General features: G+C 45.6%; 2 protein-coding genes across 6 annotated transcripts; one reads left to right on the forward strand and one right to left on the reverse strand.

Annotated features, from left to right (window-relative positions):
- Positions 1–58: 58 nt before the first annotated feature.
- On the reverse strand, positions 59–2,503 carry SNRPB (small nuclear ribonucleoprotein polypeptides B and B1). The gene is made up of 7 exons (XM_039563255.1): positions 2,385–2,503; positions 2,127–2,278; positions 1,650–1,761; positions 1,246–1,398; positions 749–887; positions 461–586; positions 59–245 (listed from the first exon to the last, which is right to left on the reverse strand). The coding sequence occupies exons 1-7, from the start codon at positions 2,385–2,387 to the stop codon at positions 208–210; spliced, it is 723 nt and encodes a 240-aa protein (XP_039419189.1). The 5' UTR covers positions 2,388–2,503; the 3' UTR covers positions 59–207.
- Positions 2,504–2,558: 55 nt separating this feature from the next.
- ELMO2 (engulfment and cell motility 2) lies at positions 2,559–22,540 on the forward strand. 5 transcript variants are annotated; one of them, XM_039563305.1, is made up of 22 exons: positions 2,559–2,849; positions 6,960–7,085; positions 7,220–7,260; positions 7,778–7,850; positions 8,158–8,208; positions 9,166–9,347; positions 10,320–10,419; positions 10,615–10,766; positions 13,455–13,533; positions 14,139–14,174; positions 17,018–17,068; positions 17,391–17,513; positions 18,141–18,275; positions 18,701–18,805; positions 18,885–18,993; positions 19,618–19,754; positions 20,077–20,240; positions 20,323–20,435; positions 20,742–20,849; positions 21,183–21,259; positions 21,583–21,660; positions 22,186–22,540. In XM_039563305.1, exons 2-22 carry the CDS (start codon positions 7,008–7,010, stop codon positions 22,384–22,386), a joined length of 2,193 nt encoding a protein of 730 aa, XP_039419239.1. In that variant the 5' UTR covers positions 2,559–2,849; positions 6,960–7,007; the 3' UTR covers positions 22,387–22,540. The 5 variants fall into 5 exon arrangements, with proteins under 5 accessions (XP_039419239.1, XP_039419236.1, XP_039419240.1 ...); XM_039563302.1 differs by having other exon boundaries at positions 21,177–21,259; positions 22,186–22,539; XM_039563303.1 differs by having other exon boundaries at positions 2,592–2,817; positions 21,177–21,259; positions 22,186–22,539.
- Positions 22,541–22,543: the final 3 nt, after the last annotated feature.

Consider the following 22,543-nt stretch of genomic DNA (forward strand, 5'->3'; position numbering starts at 1 on the left):
GTAGCATTAAAAAGTAATGCCTACACTCCTGACATAAACAGACCAGCACAACAGTGACTCCAAATACTAGGTTTTCCAACTTTATTAAAAAGGGCAGACATTACCAGCAGTAGATATAAAATATACATAACAAAGGTTAGACAGGTGGTACTGCTCAGTATCCCCTTCCTTGGTCTTCTCCCAGTTCAGAGGTACATTACAGAATTCTCACGGCCTCGGGGGGCGCATGCCAGGTGGAGGGGGTCCTGGGAATAAAGGAAAGAGTTGAAGAGAAAAGCAGCAGCAAGACTAAACAAAAAATACATTTTCCCCATGCTCAAAGTAGCCGTAGCACCCCTTTTTGGCACCAAAGCATTTATGACAACTAGCAGAGCTCGGGAGAGAGTTGAATGCATCACCCTTCAAACATTATATTATGGCTTCTTAGAGCTCCTAGGCAGTTGGGATAACCTCTGCTCACCTCTCATTCCTGGGGGTGGTGGCCGCATGCCTGGGGGGGGCATTCCCATTGGAGCACCTCGGCCAGGTGGCATTCCCATGGGTGGGCCCATTGGTGGTCTCATGCCTGGAGGAGGTCCCATCATTCCTTAAGCCAGAGAAAAACAAGCACGTAAATCCAGCTGAATATTCAAGCACTAGTTGGGTATCAGGATATCTTCCATAACACCAGATTTTCAACAGACTCAGGTAATTACCACTTTATCACCAATTTTGCAACAAAACATGAGCTCTACAAAGTAATTCCTACCTGGAGGAGGGGCTCCTCTGCTCATGGGTGGGGGAGGACCCCCACGCCCTGGTGTGTATTGAGTTGGGGCTCCTGCTATGCTGGCAGTGGCTGCTGCAGCAGCAGCTGCAACTGTTCCACGACCCTGGGGTGTCATCACCTGTAGACAAAATAAATGGGCTCAGGAAAACAGCACCTGCTTTATAATAATAACTAAAAAATAACATTGAAATTCCCCTTCAAAAAATTACATGTCTTCTCTTAACTTACTAAATAATGCTACAACCTATAACACAAATCAATGGATACCACTTGAATTACATGTGAGAATCTGCACTTTTCAAGCCTCTTCTTCTGTCATATAGGACAGTACCTAGGGAGATCTAGTCCCAAAAAAAGCCTTACTAGGCTCAAACTTTGTGGTAACAGAAACTAAGATTATAATTCTTCCACTACACCAATTTCTCGCATCTCACTGGTGCCAAAAAATAAAAGCCACATAGGTCACAGTATCTCACCTGTTGGGATGGTCCTCCCACTCCTCTGACAGGGCCAGCTAATCCTGCTGGAGCCTGTGGCATGGGAGCACCAGCTGGTACTCCCCTCCCTGCTGCCCTCCCAACGCCAGGTCCTCCAGCAGCTCCAGCAAGGGGTACCCGGGCAATTCCAGTCTGAAAACAGAGCCCCCCAAAAGAAAGATTTATCACAAGTCCTCATATCCTGGAGATGCCCACACCTGTCCTTTGTCCAGTTAAATGTCCAAGCCCATAAAGGAATTAGAGCTTCCTGCAGTGAAGTTTGTTGGACCTAGTCACAAGAGCATCTGGAAGTCTACTACAATACAACAGTAGCATTCCCCTGAAAAGAAGAAAATTCATTAGATTTCCCTTCCCCTTTTCCTTAGCTCTGTGCTCATTCTTACATCTTTTGGAGGTGGTCCTTCAACCGTCATGGACACCAGGTTTTCCCCTCGAAGCAACACAAGACCAAGGACTCGTTTCTCTTCCCGCTCTGGCTGTTTTGAATTTTTAGGTCTGTGAGAAAAAACATTGTGAAGCATAAGAAAAAAACAGAATGAATGAATGAATGCTGCTCTTTGAGCTTACAAATATACGATTAGGCTGCTTCTCCAGAGAAGAGTACATTTTTATATGCCTCAAACTAAGTACATAGAGAAATCTAAACTGCTACAACTAGCATCACGTATGTTGGTTATTAGAAAAGAACTGAAACAAAGGGCCCCTTAAGCCTTGGTAGTTTGGGGATTTGACAAACGAGACTAAACCCATGACTGTTTCTGCGGGAGCCGGCAGCACACGATGCCCCATCGGTGTCCCGGCTCTCGCCCCGAGGCCCCCCTCGCTGGGGAGCCAGGCTGGGGACACCCCGCACCGCTCACTTGATCTTGCGGAACTCGTCGCAGTCACAGAGGATGAGGTTCATGTGCTTATCGAAGGCCTTGAACGTGCCGATGAAGACGCGCCCATCCTGCAGGATGCACCGCATGCGGTAGTCGATGTGCTGCAGCATCTTGCTGCTCTTCCCCACCGTCTGCAAGAGAGCGCCGCGTTACCCGCGGGCCGGCCCGGAGCGGGGCTCACTGCACCGCGGGCTCCCGCACCGCGGGCCCCCCGCCCCACGGACCCGCCCGACTCACCATGGTTGCGGCTTTCCGTGCTCTCCCCGCCGCCGCCGCCGCCGCTGCTGCTGCTCCCGCCGCGCTGCCTCGCTCCCTCCACCCCGCCGGCCCCGGCGGAAGCTGCTACGCGCGGCCGCGGCGATTTCCGCCCGCGCTGCGCGGGCCCCGCCCGTTCCGGCGCGCCGCGGACGCGCTTCCCGGGGCGGGCCGGGGTGGCCGGGGCCGGGGGCGGGGGCTGCGCAGAGCTCCGTGCCCCACGCTCGCTGTCGGGGCCGAGGGAGCTGAGCGCGGCCGCGGCGCCGCTGCAGAGCCCCGCGCCAGCCCGAGCGGCGGAGCGGCTGCCCTGCATGAGCCCCTGCGCACCCGGCCCCTGGCGCTCGCAGCCGCTCCCGGAGGCGGGGCACCGTGGGCACGGGGAACTGACGTGAGCCCCGCCGCGGCGGCCCCGGAGGCGAGGAGGGGCGCAGGGACGGGGGACGCTCGGTTAGCGGCATTAACTCGGCTGCCGAGGGGGGTGCGCTGGGGTGGCGGGGCCGGCGGGTCAGGTCTCCATGGTCCCCGCGGTCTCCATGGCAGCGGCGGGCGCATGACGCGCCCAGGGGCGGTGCCAGCGCCGGCAGCGCCTCGGCGGGGCCGCGGGAACGCGGAGCGGCCGCGGTGGGGTCGGGTGAGCGCGGGCGGTGGGCGAGGGCGTGGATAGGGATAGGGGAAAGGAGAGGGACTGGGGGCTGCAGCCGTCGGTGGAGCGCCTCGGGTCTGCTGTCTTCCCGGGCCCGCTGCGGCGCCGCGCCCACCGCCCTCCTTGCCGGCGGCCCCGGCTCCGGCCTGGCTCGTCGTCCCGCCCCCGGCCCCGCTCCGCCGCCGCAGCTCCGGTTGTGCCGCGCTCCCGACGCACCGCCCCCGCTGCCCCCGGGGCCGCGCCCGGGCCGAGCAGCCCCCGAGAAGGGCGAGGCCGCTGCTGCCTCGGGAGCCGAGGCACAGCACGGGTAGTGCTTAGCAAAAAATTATTGTTTAATGCCTTGAACTGCTTTTTGGGCCAAGCTTCAGGGGTTGTCGCCTGGCTGGCGACTTTGAAGTCGCTAGACTGAGTAAAAATAATAAAGCAGTTCTCTTTTTGCCTGTTGCTATCAGTTTCTGTCTTTGCCAAGCGATGGTCTTTGGTGTACTGTGTTGAAATGTGCGTGACCAGGGCCCATAGGCTTGGTGCTTTAGAGCCAAAGTGCAGCCATGGAAGGCCTTTGGAGGAATGTAGGATTCCAGAGGCAGGGAATCTGAGCCATTTGGCTCTCTGGTTTATCTAGAGGTTTATCTGGTTTCTCATCGCTTCTTTAGTGAGGTAACATTGAAAATTGCATAGCCCTCGGGTTGGGCTCTGTTATCTCCTACCTTTTCATGCTGCTTGGCCAAGGGATGTGTCTTCTCTGCCCACCTGTCCCATTAGTCCCTCTGCCGACATCACTTCCAACTTTAGCTTGGCCCGTTGGTACCATCTGGGGACTTGCTGAGGACTGCCAAGGGTGTTTTGTTGCATCTACAGGTTTCAGAAGCTGCTATTCAGTTGTTGACTGGGGGATTCTACCAGGCAGCTTTTCTTTTTCAGGGAATGTTCTTTCATCCTCCTCATTTTCATTCTGTGTGCAGCACACTTTGTTCTCTATCTGTGATGAAAAGAAGATTGAGTTTGTGAATAGGGAAATTCTGCTTAAAATACTCTAGTTGTTTTAGCTTGGAGCTTCTCAGAAGTCTTTTGAATAGTGTGGTTTTAGTGGCTTTGCCGATTTTTCCTTGCCCTGCAGCTACCCCTGCACCACTGCTTTGTATGACAGATCTCACTCTGCAGAAGCAGACTGAATTAATTTTTGATGGATTTTAGCTTTGCTTCTGTCTCCCTTTACAAAACTGTGAGAAACTGTTCACATGCTGTTGAGAAGAATGTGCTGTGAGAGCATGCACATAAGTGACTGACTGATAATCACAATTATGCAACATCATGGTCTGTGCTTCTTCACAAGAGCTTCTGAAGTCATTTTATCAGCTCTATGACTGTTGCACTGCAAAATATCCATTGTAGAACCAAACATCTTGACACCCCTCTTGTCTGCAGACATGCAGTGAAATCTTTTCAAAGCGTGCTTTTGGCAGACAACTTCATGTTAAGAGGCTGACCTGAAGTACCCTTTGTATTTGTAGTCCAGTCTTCCTTGTTCTCTTCTGGAAAGCTGCTTCTCCTTAGCCATTGATCTGTGTTGGTCCTTCAAACCATTGTTTGCCCAAGACTGTTCTAAAGAGTTTCCTGCCTTTTTAAATGTTTAATTCCTACTTCTCTGGGTTCTCCTTTAGCCAAGTCACTTTGGTGTTCAAATCTCTGCCTTGATAGATATCTCTGTGGTTTCTGCTCTGTGGTGCTGCTGTGCAAAAAAAAAAAAAAATCAGTCTTGAAGCTCTGTTTCTTTCATTGTGTATTTGCTGTGCCTTGAATATTGATTGGAATAGGGAACATGGTTGCCAGTCATGAGTGGGTGCTCATTTATGGAAGAAATTTGGGGCAGAAATAAGTCTTAAATATCATGGTGAGTTACTTTGAGTTTGTATGCAGCTGAGAGCTTTTTTTTTTGGAGATATCAAAGTAGGGCAATACAACTTTGTTGGTCCCTGGTTTTGGTGGTGAGGATATCAGGGGAGCTGCAGGTAGAGTGCATGACCTTTAGGTGCTGTGTGCCTCTGCAGTACTTCTTTGGGGATGAAACTCCTGTTTCATGAACCTCCTGTTTCATTTATATGGTTCTTAGGGATGTGGTTTTGTGGTGGACTTGGCAGTGTTATATTTGTGGTTGGACTTCATGATCTAAAGGGTATTTTCCAACCTAACTGTTCTATGATTTCTGCAGGATTTCCCCTCATAGCAGTGCTTCTGTTTTAATGGGCACTTCCCCTCTCTGAATGAGGCCTGTTCTTTGTGTGGGAAAAGACAAGTTAGAGATTTGTAAATGCTTCTACCTCTAGTAATCTGGATGTCTTTGTTTTGGCATATAAGGTGCTGTATTTCCTTGTACTTTTCAGTAGCAACTTGCCACTTGCAATACAAATAAAAGACTATGACTGTACTGCAAGTGGCTGAAGGGAGAAGTGGTAATTAGATGCTAATTACTCATGCAAAATTACTCATGGGTAAATTAGTTTTAAAAGTTGCAAATTCAGTTCTTAATACTCTGGGAGTAATCTTTGAGCCTTGTCTCTTCACTGTGTATTTGCTGTGCCTTGAACACTGAATGGATTTAGATATTTTGTGGTTCAGAATTGGCTCGCTCGTGGGAGAGGTAATTACCTGTTCAGTTATTACAGGCTGGTAACTGGGGATGTTGTGTGTGTGCTTTTGCACAGGACTAACGTTTCTCAGGATTTCAGGTTTAGGCCATCATAGCCTTTAATTGCTGGAGAACAGTGAGTGGAAATCACACACCATTTGGGAACTGCCTGCCTGTTTCTAGATTTAATACATAGAAAGCTGTATATCCTGCAGGTCTGGGGGTGTCATACAAATTGGGCTCTTTGGGGAGTACTGGTTGTATATTGGTAGTTACCCTCATTTGTGCCCCAAGTCTGCTGCTTTTCCAAGGCCAGCTAATGTGTGCTGCTTATCTGAAAGGTTGGAGATGTTGTTTTGAACCTAACTTGACTGGCACTTTTCTGCATGAGATGTGTTTAGTCTTAAAGCCATTTTATGAGTTTTAAGAAAATGCAAGCCATTCTTGTGATTGGTGCTCAAACAGAAAGAGAAGGCCAGGAGTACTGACATGTAGCCATCTCTGTCAGTTGGGGTAGACTTTCCAGAATATAATGAAATTCTGAATCTGGGTGGCCAGATACTTCCCAAGGGGTGGAGTGGTAAAGTGGACCAAATCTGGCTGTCATAGGAGTGCAGGAAGTCATGCAGTCCAATTTTCTGGGCACAAATGACTGACTACTGACTGGGGCCAAACCCTGAACACAAGCTTATGCTCTGAAAGGCAGATAAAGGAGTGAAAAGTAGACTTCCAGAGGAAGTGCTGAGTTACCTTATTTTCTGTGATGGATGCTCATGTTTTGGATTTATGATGTTGCAGGAAGGGAATAAGATAAAGCTAGCTGCTGCTGCTTTGCCTAAAGGCCTGTTCGGGTATCCTGAGTGGATCAAGTTATCTGAGATATTTGGATGGGGCATCCAGTAAACACCAGCCCATGGGAGGCAGGCAACCTGGGCAGTCTGTTCCTGCTCTCACTCACAGACTGCAGCTGAGCCTAGGGAGCTGCTGCTTTAGTAGCTGCAAACGGAGCTGCTAGTACAGACAGTGGGTGGCAGATGGGGCTTTGCTGATCAGTGATCCTCCTTGTGAGTGCCCCAGCAAGTTCTCAGAAGTATTTCTTGGGTGATGAGGTTGGGCATACAATTTCACAACGTGCTCTTTCTGTGAGGCCTTGATCACTGGTAATACTGGATGTTTCCTATCAGGCCCAGGAAACCTCGTCTTAGGTATTTTGAAGCTTGGTGTTAGATCCAATGTAGCAAGTGAAATAGCTTTCAGAGAAGATGCTCACTATCCTTTCTCTTAACAGGTGTGGAGGTGTATGCTGCTGTAAAGGCACCTGGAGGAGTCTGGAGCAATGCCACCACCTTCAGACATTGTGAAAGTGGCTGTTGAGTGGCCAGGTGCCAATGCCCAGCTGCTGGAAATAGATCAGGTGAGACATGGTAACCAGGTGGGGGAGGAAAGGCACCCCAGCGTTGATACTGGAATGTGGGAAGCATAGAAATGGGCAGTATTCCTTTCTGGTTGAGAGGAACACGACTACTGAGGACTCTCTTTCTGTTCTAGAAAAGGCCTCTTGCATCCATCATCAAGGAGGTCTGTGATGGGTGAGTAGTTCTCTGGGAACCCTTGTGGAGAAAGTCTGTCCTGCTGACACATCTTGCTGGGTTACTGTGGAAGTCTGCTGCTTGTTAATGTGCTGCTAGCACAGTCTGTGCTGCCTGCTGCCAGTTTTGGCCATGGAATGGGCTGGGGTTTAAATTGTGAAGAAAAGGATCTCCTTTGAAAAAAGGAGCTCCTTGAAAATGAGGGCCTTCCTTTTTATTCCAGTTCTAAGTGTATGCATTTTTATGCCCTAGGGTCAGTGTCTCTGAGGATTGGCCCATCCTGCAATTCTTGAAGTGTAGGCCTATTCAGATGTTCCATGGAGTTTAGAGTAGGCTGAAGTCCCACATTCTCCTCAAGAGAGGTTCTCTCTCCTCTTTGGGAGGCCTAATTTCCCCCTGCTAAAGCTTTGCTTGAAAGTTCTTTTGCACCTTCCTGGGATCAAGCTCTACTTCCTAATTGAGAGCCAGAAGAAAGAGGAGGAAGAAGCTTAATGTATCCTTCTTCTTCCTCTGCCAGGTGGTCGTTGCCAAACCCTGAGTATTACACGCTGCGTTATGCTGATGGTCCTCAGCTGTACATCACAGAGCAGGTCAGTGTGAGAGGCAGCAGTTTGTTAATGTCCTGGGTGAGAGTGCAGAATGCCTTGGACTAGAGTCATAGAACAATGCTGGCACTAATCCTTGAGGAGCAGCATCTCTGCTCTCAGAGAGACTCAGACTCAAATGGTGCCGTTCAGCTGAGGAGCTTTGCACTGCTCCCCTTGCATGCCTGTAGGTGTGGTACCCTCAGTAGGGTTGTGTGGCATGGGAGCCTCTTTACTTGTGCATACAGATGGGTGCTGTAGATCTGGTTGGGTTCTTTCCCCCCCCACTTTTTCACAGTTTGTTTTCTTTCAGACTCGCTGTGACATCAAGAATGGAACGATCCTACAGCTGGCAGTCTCCCCGGTAAACGCTTCCTCACCTCCCTCTTTCTCAGTAACTCTCCATGGATGACAGGCTGTTTCTTGCCTCTTGGCTTTTCTTTCTCCTTCTCCCCAAATTGCAGGGGGGTTGCCTTTGTTGTGGGCCATTCCACACAGTGAGGCACACACTCCTTGTTTTCCATCCTGACTGTGGTGTGTGTCTTTCCTTTGGATGCTCTGCCCTTTTATAGGGCTTTCTGTAAATAAATCCAGTCTACAGTTTTAATGCATCTCCCAGATTAGGATGTTGTGAAACACCTGACAAATGCATTCTCAGTATGAGTGCACTTGGCAGGGTCAGTCAGAAAGCAGCAGTTCCAGTGACTGAATGCAAAAAATTAATATAACGACAAATTTGATGAAGAGGAGGTTGTTCCTGCTGAAGCGTTGCTCTTGTGACCTCAAAAGTCATCTTTTGCAGCTTTCGTTTTATTTAAATTCTTAAACTTTTTTTGTGCAAGTGGCATAGAGCTGAGGGTGAGTAGAACTGGGAGAAGGTACTTGGACAAGAGGGAATTAAGAGGATGTCATTGATCTGTGTCTGAGAAATCTTACAGAATGTCTTGTGGATACACAAAATGTGCTCGTGCTTCTCTTTGAATCTATGAGACTTTTTATTAATACTGTATTTCTTTAATGGTGTTGCTCCATATTTCTATACCCACCTCCACTCACCTCAGCAAGGAGAAAAACAGGCATTTGCTCTAATATGTAAAATAGCATTTTACCTCCTGCTTGGCTGTAACTGTTGCTGAGAGAAGCCTTTTTTAGTCTGTCTTAGACTTGCTGACTGCAGCTACTGAATGTGACTTTGCTGGTATCTTTATCCTGGCTCTGCTCTCCCTGTCCACCCATGGGCTTCTGACAGAATGCTGATGCTGGCAGGACTCAGACTGCAGGTGACTGGTCTGTAACTGGCACCATCCCTCTTTCCTGGCAGTCTAGGGCAGCTCGCCAGCTGATGGAGAGGATCCAGTCGCACAGCATGGAAGCCCGGCTGGATGCCATGAAGGAACTGGCGAAACTTTCAGCAGACGTCACCTTTGCCACAGAGTTCATCAACATGGAAGGGATTACAGTGCTGACACGGCTTGTGGAGAGTGGGACCAAGCTTCTATCCCAGTAAGTTTCCTTTATTCCAGGACTCTGGAAGAAGGCCTTGAATAAGGGGCTCATTTTGCTTGCTGAAGTGGCGTTAAGCAACCAACCTTATAGCAAATGTTGATCTGTGGAGCAAAGTCTTTCTAGTCATTTGCTAAACCTCATGAGGCAGCAGAGGAGACAGTCACAATCTGATCTGGAAGTTTCCTCAAGCACGTTCACAGTGAACTATGATGCAAATAATTCACTTATATTTCCTGCTGTAGTTGTTATGTTTCATTGAAAGTACTTCTAAAGTCTTGATAACTTATTGTCATAACATTTATAGCTTTTTTTACATATTAGCAACTAAGGCGTTTTTGGCATTTTTTGCAATCTTTCCCTCAGTCTCCTTAATCGTTCTGTCTTGTGGTTATGTATTAAATTTTCCACAATTCATGCTGTGCTTTTCATTTTATTTCAAGTCAGGTCCCAATATTTAGAGAAGGACAATTAACTTTCCTTAGTTTTTCTTCTGATATGAAAACATATTTGTTCCTTTGACTAGCCAAATACTGATCCAGGTGGTTGTGAGTCTCTGGTGGCAGGACTAGGCACTTACTGCTGCTAATTTTAATTTGTGCTTGTAACCAGGAAAAAATACCTTTTTAGTCTGTCTTGGACTTGCTGACTGCAGCTACTGAATGTGACTTTGCTGGTATCTCTACCCTAGCTCTGCTCTCCTTTCCATAAATAAATATAAATATTTAAATAAAATAAATTTTATATTTAATAAATATATTAAATATATAATAAATAAAATAAATAAAATACCTTTCCACAAAGCAGTAAAATTATCTGCATAAATGTATACACTTTATTGCTCCCCCAGGTGCCAAACTGTTTTATTAGGAGAACGTGGTGACATTTTTCTCTTACCCAGCTTATCTAGCTTGAGCAGGCTTTTTTTTCTTGCCAGCAGATCTCTTGTAACTGAATTCTTCAATTTCTCAGTTACAGTGAGATGTTGGCTTTCACCCTGACTGCCTTCTTGGAGCTCATGGACCACGGTATTGTCTCCTGGGACATGGTCTCAATAACCTTCATCAAACAGGTGAGTTTGGGTGGAGGGGGCGAGTGGATACTATTTCTTTTCATGCTTTAATGCATCTTTCAGGACAAGCAAAAGACTCTGAGAAGCCAAGTACTCTCTGAGAACACAGTGCACTCCTCTTTCTGAGCCCTGTCTCACTCACCACAAGGCCTCCTGGATGGGCACCAGCTGACCTGCTGGTTCCTGTGTTTTTAGATTGCAGGGTACGTGAGTCAGCCCATGGTGGATGTGTCCATCCTGCAGCGGTCCCTGGCCATCCTGGAGAGCATGGTGCTCAACAGCCAGACTCTGTACCAGAAGATTGCAGAGGAGATAACCGTGGGACAGCTCATTTCTCACCTGCAAGTGTGAGTGTCCACCCAGCAATGATGTGATTTACACCCATTTTTTGACTGCTTGTTTATTTTAAAATACATCACTTTACATTTGAAACACTTAAAGATGATATTTTTTAAGCATTACCAATATGACAACTTACTTGACCTTTAAGATTTCTAATGGATTTTTTTTAAAAAGTGAGATCCTATAAAAATATGTTCTGTGTTCTGGAAGCACTTGGGCACATGAGTCTTGAACAAAGATATTTAGCTTAAAATAACTGCCCAAGTGTGTTCAGTGCTAGGACCAAACCTGCATTTCACTAAACTTCCCAAAGGTTCTGCATCCAGCTGTCTGTCACTTTTACCCCTCCTTAAATTGTCTCCACTAGAAGCTAAGAGCTCTTCATCTTCGGGGTTTTGTCCTGCATACTGAGGCAGAAAACAATTGCTTTTCTTGCTTGAAGGGAATAAAAATTTGCTTCATCTCCTTCCTCTCTTTCCAAACAAACTGGCAAATTAATATCTGTCTCTTAGGGCTGTTTGTTTGGGTCAGTTCTACTCTTCCATATAAAAAACCAGCATGTAATTGTTAGAGTTTGAGTAGGTTGGGTTTTCAAGCCTTTTAATTCTGAACATGTGGAAAAGCACTGTTTGTACTTTTCACTCCTTAATCAGTGAACAGTAGGTTAACAAAATTATAGGGCAAACAAAGTATTGCATCAATGTCACTGTGTGCTTGGAATGTTTATACATTTGAATTTGGTTAACAGAAAAGCTGAACAAGTTCTCCTGAACACTCCAGCAGCTTTGTTCTGCAAAGAGTATATGTTCTTTCAGCTTTATTATTTTGGATTTAATCAAACACAGATTTGGTCCCAACATTGAACACACTTGTGCAGTTTTTTTAAGCAAATTATCTTTGTTCAAGACACAAACTTGTGTGCTTAAGTGCTTCCAGAACACATTTGGTCACTTAAGAAAGCATCTATGCAGGGAGTATTTTGAAAAGGGAGGTGGAGGGTGAGTCAGGATTTGCTGGTGGTTTTCTTGGCAAGACCATCAGGAGGGAACAGTTCAAAACAGAGGATATGTTCTGGAAGAACATGACCATGGAAACAAGTCCAAAGGAGATGAGTTAGAAGAGGACAAACTAACCTAAAAATTGTTCTGCTTTGTCAAAAAGCAAGCAGTGTGATGAAAAGAGCAACAACCCTGAAAAGGAGAGCAAAATGAATGACAGACTTCAGAGACCTGTGCAGCTCAGAGGCCCAAGAAAAACCTAGGATGATGCATGGAGATTTGCATGTTTGAAGTACAGCAGATTGACCAAAATGAAAAAAAAATGGAAGGGAGCAATAGAAGAAAGAATATGGTCGTTATCCAGAGATATGTCAAAGTGAGGAAAATAGGTATTTAAGCTGAAAGAAGTATTGGGTTTAGATCTTTTATAAAAAATTTATTTCTACATGTGTAGTTAAATAAAAAAAATATTTTTAAAAGAGGTATATTCATGCACAAAAGTTTGTTTAGGTGATACACTGGGCTTCTGTTCATCAGAAGAGGTTGATGCAAGAGTGCACTGGGTCTGGCTGAGATGAAGTTCACTTCCCCAGAACAGCCCTCACACTGCTGTACTGTGCCCTGAGAGCTGAAAATGTGTTGATAAAAACCCCAGTGTTTTGGCTGCTGCTGAGCAGTGCTCCAGCATCAGAACTGTCTCTCCAATGTTTCCTCCCCTCACCCAGTACCCTGGAGGGTGGGCAAGATCTTGGGAGGGGGCATAGCCAGGGCAGCTGACCCAAACTGACCTTATGACATCTGCTCAGCAATAAAAGCTAAGAGAAAGGAGGGATGAGGGGCATTTGTTACTGTGACATTTGTCTTCCAAAGCAACTGCTGTCTGTACTGAAGCCCTGCTTCCCAGGAAGTGGCTGGACATCACCTGCTAATGGGAAGTAGAGAATAAATCTTTTGTTTTCCTTTGCTTTCATGCACAGCCTTTACTTATGCTTTATTAAGCTGCCTTTTTTGAGTTTTTCCCATCCTGTTTTCTCCCCTGCCTTGTCCTGCTGAAGAGGGGAGGGATAGAGTGGCTTGGAAGGCGCCTGGTGTCCAGCCAAGGTGTACTACCAGAAAGAGAGTATTGCAAGAAACAAACCTGGATTTGATAGAATATCAGGATGAGGGCAGAATAATATCATTGGCATTTAGAAGCCTAGTTTTGTGCTGTTTTGAACATGGCAGTTGAAACCACATGCTGTGTGTGACCTAGGATGGAGCTAAGCACCCTTTACCTGAAGAAATTCTTCAGTGAAGCATTCTTTCCCCTTAGGTCCATTTGCTTTTGGTGGCTTCCGTTGGCATAGGGGAGAAAAATTACTTGCTCCATACAAGTTTCAGGCTGTATCCATGTGGCAGACTGTACTATAACCAGGTTTTACAGAGATAGTTTCAGCACTGGAAACAAACTGGCAGTGCTGGGCTGCAGTCTGCTCTGTCTCCCGGATAATGGACCTGTCAGTCACGAACTTCTCTCAGGTTTTTGCAAGCCTTTTGAAGAATTGGGAATCATGAGCATGGCTTACATGAGTCCTGCTTGTCTGTTGAAAATGCAAGACAGCTGTAATCAGTGTTCTCATGGTGCAGGTAAAGCACCAAGCTGTAATACTCTATACTGCCTGTTGCCTTACAAAGCCTCCCTTTTTTGTTCTGCAGCTCAAACCAAGAGATTCAGACATATGCCATTGCCTTGATCAATGCCCTCTTCCTGAAGGCACCTGAGGACAAGAGACAGGTTTGTTCTTGCCTTTTGACTTTAAACCTGAATAATGGTTGCTGCCTGGCTGTTTATGCCTCAGAAATCATATTGTCTGGGCAAGGTAGACCTCAGACCTTGCCAAGAACTTGAGTGGCTGTTTCAGTACGGCAACAGAGGAGAAAAAGTACCATCCCATTAATGATGTGTCCTGGAGCACACATCTATATTTAGGAGATGCTCAGAAAGGATTCTGAAAGACCTTCAGAGACAGAAAGTAAGCCTCCAGACAGCATGGCAAGTTTTTTTAAGTTAATTATGTATGGGAGAGGTAGGCTGGGTAGACTCCTTGGGGCTGTATGTACTTAAAAAAAAAACACCCCACCCCTTTCTCCCCCAAAAAGGGATCTTTCTTAAGTCATAGGGGGATATTCCTGCTGGCAAGTGTGAGAAATGAAACACTGTCCTGGTCTGAGGAAACTCCCAAGATCTCAGCTACCTGTAAGATGTGCATATGTGTGTATTGTGTAGCTTTGCTGTGTTAAGTCTTTCTTCTCTAGTGCCCTGTTTGTTGCCTTATTCCTGGACTCCAAGCTAAATCCTGTCTGCTTCTCTTTGTGCCTTTTTTTGCTTTCTGCCAGCAGGACAAGCTGCTTAACCCACTAGACCTGCCCATCACTGTAAGTAACTCAAGCCTGGGGGCTGGTCATGTAGGGGAACTAGGCATGTTAGCTTTTCTCTAGCTATGCCTCCTTGTATCCCAGGGATGATGCCCACAAGCCTCAGAGAGTGGATGAACCTAGGGAGAAGGGCGGGAGGACTCCTGGGGATGCACTCAGACTGTGGAGGGGAGAAGAATCAGTAGCAGGAGAAACCCCAAATGACTTATTGTGCACACAAGGTCATACAGATGGTCATAAAAGGAAACTGATACTGCAAGACTGACCAGGTGAACCAATTGTGGAACTGGAATCAGTCCTTTAGCAATCTGAATCTCCTTAAACTTATTGCAGCATGAGTTTATACCCCAAATCTCACTTGTGTTAATGACAGTTTCATATCCAGCTGCATCCTTCTAAAGATAGAGCTGTTTGTCTGTGAAGAGCAGTCACGAAACTTGATGCTGACTTGGGAATAGAGCATAAATTCTGCCTAATTTGACTTCTCCCTTATGAGAATTGTAGTGTAAGAATATTTTTTTCCCTGTACTAACTCCAGGGAAGTCATCACTCTTGTTAATAGGTTGATTTGGAACTTTCTGTATTGAGATACTGGTACGTTTTTTGGTTTTCTGCATGGCACAGAGAATGTTCCACTTTTTTTGAGGATGCAGCGCCTTCAGAGTGGAAACTGCCATCTCAGTAAATGTTACATAATTTCTAAACTTAATGGATATGCTTAATACATGAAAATAAGAAAAATTATACTCCTCTGTTGGTAATTCAGCAAAGATAGTAGACTTCATAGCAAACAAAATTTCAAGGGATCTTTCATTTGTTTTCCCCTCCCTTGAACACAATCCAAATGACCACAGAGGGTCATGAAGTTGATAAGGGACTTGGAGTATCTTCTGTACGAATGGAGCCTGAGAGATTTGGGATTGCTTAGCCTCAAGAAGAGAAGGTTCAGGGAGGTCTTATGTGTTTAAATATCTGATGGAAGGGAATAAAAAAGAGGGAGCCTGACTTCTCTCAGTTGTGCCTACTGACAGGACAGGACGCAGTGGGCACAGCTTAAAACCCAGGAAATTCTACATGAACACGTGCACAGACACACAACATAAATATGAGAGTGGTCAAACACTGGAACAGGTTACCCAGAGAGATTATGGAGTTTCATCTGTGGAGATACTAAAAACCTGGCTGGACAGTCCTGGGCAACCAGATCTGTCTGATGTTGCTTGAATCAGCAGAGTTGGACTAGATGATCTCAAGACATTTCTTTCAGCATAAATCATTCTGTGTTCTGTGACCATCAAGCAGCACAGTGGGCCTTAGAGATCCCTTAGCAGTGGTTAGACTGTGTGCGTACTCATGCTTCTTTCTATGCTGTTCAGAATTGTTTAATTGTCTTTGTCCTTCCCACTTCTTATCTGCTTCAGTCACCTGTTAACTCCATCCCATGTACAAACCAATTCCTTCAGAGAAAGGATTCTTTGTGTCGCATGCATGAGCAAATCCTAACAACAGAGCCATGTCCTGTTCTCAGTGCTACATCTCACAAATAGTAGTAGAAAATAATGACTCAGAGGGCAGTGTGTTCTCTCTGAAAACACCTCCTACTTCATCTAGATGCTCCTTAGATACCTTCCACTCAAGCACTGACTCACTTTGGTTGTAACATGAGTGCTGCTGAACTCACAGCCATTACGGCTTGGCTGTCAGTCACTGTCTTGGTTTAGGAGGTTTCTGTCTGGATCAAAACTCATAACAGGGACTTGGAACAAGGTTAATGCACACATTTTACCAGACTTCTTACTCTGTCAAGAGTGTTGTTGATATGAGCAGTTGAAAAGTCTTGGATTGCTCATCATGTACAGCTGATTGAGTGCAATTGTCTGAGACTCCACATCTGCTCCCAATTCTCAATCTGCACTGCACAGGAATGTGAAGAGATCTCAGACTGTCAGTTCTTTTGGACTTCTTCCAGATGATACAATGCCCAACAGATTTTTCTTATCCAAAAGAGTTTGCTTGTAGCAGCGAACTCATGGTAATATTCAACTTGACATTAGCACTTGTGCCATTCTCCTAGCAGGGGTAGTGAGGTCACTGTTACATTGGCCAGTGCATCTTCACAATTTACAAGGAAAGCACAGGTTCGGTTTTTGCAGGTGCATGTATAATTGCTGCTGGAACTGATGGCATCTTGCATCTGCTGTGACTGTTTGTCATCATGACTTGATGTTTGGGAAACCCTCTTCACTTAGAGAAGGAAGCCATGCAGTCAAGAGGGAAAGTGGAAGCTTTCCTCTAAGCATGAAAATTACTAGCCTGTATTTTTGTAAACTGAAATGCTTCTGCAAATTGTCCTCAAGCTGACTTCTGAACATCTCTTTAGAGATGGATAAAGGAAATAAATTTCAGGGGGAGAGTTTTTGAGAGGGAGGAGGCCTAAAACCTGCATCCCATAGTACTTGTTATCTTGGGTGTTTTGCCTTGGTGTAGGAAGCCATGAAATGCTAATTGGAGGAAGATCTTGTAGACGGCAGGTTTTTCCTGCACAACCCACTGTATATCTCCTAATAGTGAAGTACCATTTGATGTCCAGCATTAAGCTAAATTTGCTTCTGTGCTTTGATTTTATGCTAGTGCCTTTCTCCACACTAGTGATGTTCTGTCGGGGAGCCATCTATGAGTTGTGGTAATTTGCCATGGTAAATTGACAGTCTGTAGAAAAGCACTTCGTTGTGTGCCAATGCTGTCTCCAATTCATAGGCTTCCTTCATTTTCTCCTTTCTACACGGTGTGGGCTTTCTGTTTATATTTCACTCATGTTATTTCATCTTTAAATTCCACAACAGGAAATGGCTAATGCATTTGCCCAGAAGCACCTGAGGTCTATAATCCTAAATGTAAGTATGTCTGGAATGACAGAGTGCTTCCTGATGTCCTCTCAATGAAGGTTTCACTTATGCATAGTGTAAATTCTGCTGCCCTCAGGGCACTTTCAGAAAAGGGACTCTTTCAAAGGCAAAACTTGTTCAAAAGGGAGTTATCAGGATGCTGCTTTCTGCTCTTACAGAGCATTATAATTATGCTTCTGGTGGAGTATGGAGGTTAAACAACTCAATCTTCATATAGAGAGATGTACATGCAGTCTGGCATATGCCTAGGGCTAATACCTCAGCTTTTATTTGCATTCTCTTAATTTCTACCCTCTCCTTTATTTTGCAGCATGTGATCAGAGGAAACCGCCCCATTAAAACGGAAATGGCACATCAGCTCTACGTCCTACAGGTCCTGACCTTTAATCTCCTGGAAGAGAGAATGATGACCAAGATGGATCCCAATGATCAGGTCACTATTAGAGCTGAATAAGATCTGATAGAATGGAATAGACAAGGGGCCTTATTCCTGAGCTCCCTAGCACTATTTGCAGTAGATGGTACATAAAGGTTCAGACTCACCCCTCACATTGTAAACCTTAGGATTAGGGTATGTTCATGACCATCCCACTGCATGCTGTGGGACTCGGAGATGTAAGTGGGCACTGAAAGTCATATATTCCTTTCTTGACCGGTGTGATGCCAGCTATCAAACCAGTTACTTTGCCTCTATGGAAGGCACATCATTTTATCCATTTCCTTGCAGTATAGGAGGAAAAGTGGGCATTTTTAAGGTGTCTACTACTCAGCTGTATTGCAGTCTTTAATGAGAAATGCCATAGCATTATCTGAATGCCTAGAAATTGCCTGTAACTAAACTTACAGTTAAAGAAAAATGCATACAAATATTTTGCATTACCCACTGTACTGAAACTTGCCATTTTGAAATGGATTGCCTGTTTGTGCGTAGTATTTATGACCTTTGGCATCTCTCTCTGTTCATTGTGTGAGCTCTGAAGAGAGATGCAGGACTGTGTTATGTGAAAATACTGCTGTAGTGATTGATCACGTTACCATTTCCCTGCCTTCTGTCCTTCAGGCACAGAGAGACATCATCTTTGAGTTGAGAAGAATTGCATTTGATGCAGAGTCTGACAGCAACACTGTCCCTGGCGGTGGAACAGAGAAACGCAAAGCCATGTACACCAAGGACTACAAGATGCTGGGATTCACTGTATGTATCTAGAGAGCGACTGTAAACCTTGGGAAGGCACTCTAAGCAATCTCCATCAGAGTTGTGGGGAAATAAGGAACAGAAGTAGCTGTTTCCTTTACTGTACTTCAGCATCTGAGTTTAGAGATTGTTACACTCACACTTCTGGGGAAGATCATTATGAACTTGCTGATGGGTTAAATGCCAAGGTTCATTAGGTGTTCTCTGGAGGTATTTCCTTAGCATAGGTGCATTTCCTTACTATAGTATGAAGAACTTGGAATCAACCTCTCCTCTAGAAAGTTTGGATAGCACTGTCAGCAGGTGTCTCTTGGATAGATGTGAGGGAGTGCTTGACAGGTGGTTTAAAATTCATTCAGAAAAGGTTCTCACACAATTTCTTTGAGTTAATTTGTTTGGATTCTTTCTACACACTCTTTTCACAGAATCACATCAATCCAGCCATGGATTTTACACAGACTCCTCCTGGGATGCTGGCATTGGACAACATGCTTTACTTAGCCAAATTTCATCAGGACACCTATATCAGGGTATGTAAAGCTGCTGATTTTTAGAGATGCCAACACCCCAGCAGCTCTTCTTAGTGTGTGTGGCATCCTGTTCTTGTAGATTGTTCTGGAGAACAGCAGTCGAGAAGATAAACACGAGTGTCCCTTTGGGCGCAGTGCCATTGAGCTCACCAGGATGCTCTGTGAGATCCTACAAGTTGGGGAACTCCGTAAGTACCATTTATTACCCAGCTTTACAGGTTGCTGGGCTGATGCTTCTAGAAACCAATATTCATAAGCATTTGTACTTTGATCTCACTTCTGCCATGTAAGGACAGGGGGAGCTTGGAGTTGGCACTGTTGGTGTCCCAGTGATAATACCGCTATTGAAATAAAGTAAGAAATTTTGGTGTGTGTTCAGTGGTTCTCCTGAAAAACTGATACAAGCAGAAAGCTTCAACTTCCCAGAGCTTCAGGAGGGTGCTGCATAAAAAAATTAGTCTTGAAACCATCATGTACTTGGGAAAAGTTTATTTGTTCTGACAGTCTCAGAACAGTGTTCTGAGAAAATTAACCACTGTAAGAAATTCCCCCAGAGGAAGGTGAGAAATACTGTGTTTTGGGGGACCAGGATGAAAAGGGCATGAGTCACAGAGGTTTGCATGGTGAAGTGTGGGGATAGTTGCTGTCATCAATAAACTATCTATGGGATGACAAAGTATTGAACTGTCTTAATCTCTTGGACTAAGTACTGTTGCACACCATCGGGTGTCTGTCACTGTAGTGGATTTTAGTTACTCCTAGTACCTTTTGTCCAGTATGCTTACCTGGTTGTGGTTTGTTTCTTTCTGAAGCCAATGAAGGCCGGAATGACTATCACCCCATGTTTTTCACCCATGACCGTGCATTTGAGGAGCTGTTTGCCATCTGTATCCAGCTGTTGAACAAGACCTGGAAAGAAATGAGGGCAACAGCAGAAGATTTTAATAAGGTCAGGGTGGAGAAGAGATATTTTTGTAAAATCTTTTGTAGATCAGCACATGTTCACTCAGCCTGTACATTTGGTTAAAGAGTAAGATGCAGAAGATGTGACGGGATTGATATGGGCTGTAAAGGAGGATGACTCAACTTTTATTTGGTATGACCTGAGGTCATTCTTGGTTCTTCTGGATCTTCAAAGTCACTAGTACATGGATACTCCTGGCCCGTTATCCCATGTCAGTTCTTTGCTGCCACTGAGCTGTGCCCTGATTCTCTGCTGCCATTAAGCAGCAGTAACGTGACTTCGTTTTCTTCCTGTACCACGTCTTTAGGTTATGCAGGTCGTTAGGGAACAGATCACACGGGCTCTCCCCTCTAAACCAAACTCCTTGGACCAGTTCAAGAGCAAACTGCGCAGCCTGAGCTATTCTGAGATTCTGCGGCTACGCCAGTCGGAGAGAATGAGCCAAGATGACTTCCAGTCTCCACCTATTGTGTATGTGCCTAACAAAAACAATTGCCTTCTGTCCTTGCCATTATCTCCATTTTCTGCTTATTCTTTAATATTTGACTGCCAGGGAGCTGAGAGAGAAAATCCAGCCTGAGATCTTGGAGCTGATAAAGCAACAGCGCCTGAACAGGCTTTGTGAGGGAAGTAGCTTTAGAAAAATTGGAAATCGCAGAAGACAAGGTGAGGTGACAGTGTCTACTGTATTTTTTCATGTGAAGAACGTAGCAAATAAGATCTAATTAATTAATCTGTCGGCACGAATGTTGCCAGAAAGAAAAGCTGGTTACTTGGGCTGTCCACGTCAGCCAGTAGTTTGGGATGGCACAGATGTGTATTTCTAAGAATACAGCCAACTCCTCACAAATAAGAAGCTGTGCTGAGGAACTGGGCCAGCAGGTGGATTGGGTGGAGAGGCTGTAATGTAGTGGCTGTGAGATCTTATGTGAATGATCTTGCTCAGCTTACTGTACTTGGTGTGTGTTCCAGAAAGATTCTGGTATTGTCGCCTGGCTCTGAATCACAAGGTGCTACACTATGGAGATCTGGAAGATAATGCCCAGGGGGAAGTGACCTTTGAATCTCTACAAGAAAAAAGTGAGTCCTGATTACAGGCTGTGCACTCTTCTGTGCTCTGCTGTCTAGAGGCTGAGTATAATCCTAGATAAAGATGAAAGAGCTATGGCCAAAGCCCTGACTGAGGGGATACCAACTTCTGGTCATTGCCCAAATTTTTCCATTCTTGGAATTGCTTGGTATTTCTTTTTTAATAGCCAGCTGCAGGGATGTGTTACTGATAACGTGTTTTGGAAAACTGCACTAAGGAGCTAAAAAACCAAAGTGTTCTGTTGCAAAGACAAGACAAAGTTCTGTCTTTTCCTGGTTAGGATTGCTTGTTTGGGAGTTTCACTTTTTCACTGTTAGTTCCAGTTGCAGACATCAAAGCCATTGTCACAGGGAAGGATTGTCCACATATGAAGGAGAAAAGTGCACTGAAACAGAATAAGGTAAGTGCTCCCTTTTTGCTGTCATTAGTATCTAATGCTGCAGTGTTTAAGACTGAAAGCAAGCAACAGGAGTGAATGATCTCCGCTGCAGGTGTGTTGTGTACAAACTCCATGTCCTGTCTGGGCCCTTTCCTAGTATTGCTTTGTGACTGCAAGGAGCTTGTGAGCATGGTGTGATTGTGCTGTAGTCTCTTCAGAATTGCTCAGAATACCAATATGGGAAAGTGAGCTGAGCTGCAGCAAGGCAGCTCTCTCAGGGAGGCAGGCAGAAGGTGCTGCCATGTTTTGTTGAGTTGGTGAATGAAAGATTCTTTTCCATTTAGGAAGTGTTAGAATTGGCCTTCTCCATATTATATGATCCCGATGAGACCTTGAACTTCATTGCACCTAATAAATATGAGGTAAGGAACATAGTGGTTAAGCAGTAGAATATATAGCAATTAACTTCAGAGATTAAGGATTGGTTGCTTCTCATTAGAGACTCAAGCAGGATGTCTCTCACCAGATTCATTCTTAGCATATGTTGGTGATGCTTAGTATGAACCATCTTTTTTTTTTCCCCTCAGTTATCTTTTTCATTTAAAAAGAAAAAAAAATCCCACACTAATTTCCCCTAGTCTGGACTGCTACATTTTTTCTTCCTATGATGCCTGGAAAAGGTTTACTTTTTTCATTTGTTATGCCACAGTGGAAACTCCTGTCCCTCTACTAGAGCCATGGGTTCACGCTTTCCTCTAGGCTTGTAACTTCTGTTGGAAATCTCTGTGGGCGCTGTTTTGGGGTTAAGGCTGGGATTTTTTCCCTACATATTAACTCCCTCCAGTGTTTCCTGTCATGAAGTTCTCTGATTTTTGCATGGATGGAAAAGATTCAACATAAGGTATCACTTATGCCTGGAGCCGTGAATTACCCCTTCTTTTCCACAGTACTGTATCTGGATTGATGGGCTTAATGCTCTCTTGGGGAAGGACATGTCCAGTGAGCTGACCAAGAGTGACCTGGACACGCTGCTGAGCATGGAAATGAAGCTGAGGCTCCTGGACTTGGAGAACATCCAGATCCCCGAAGCGCCGCCGCCGATCCCCAAGGAGCCGAGCAGCTACGACTTCGTGTACCACTACGGCTGAGCGCCCCGCGCTGCCGCCGGCGCCTGCACCGAGCCCGCTCGGGCCGTGCGGCCGGGGCCGCCGCCTGCTGCCGTGCCGCGGGCCCGGGGCGGGGGCCCCGGCGCCGCCCGCCTTTTGTATCGGTTCCAATAATAACCAGTAGCGCTCCTCGCCGCCG

This window comes from Corvus cornix, chromosome 20 (genome assembly GCF_000738735.6).
Source record: "Corvus cornix cornix isolate S_Up_H32 chromosome 20, ASM73873v5, whole genome shotgun sequence".
Taxonomy (NCBI): domain Eukaryota; kingdom Metazoa; phylum Chordata; class Aves; order Passeriformes; family Corvidae; genus Corvus; species Corvus cornix.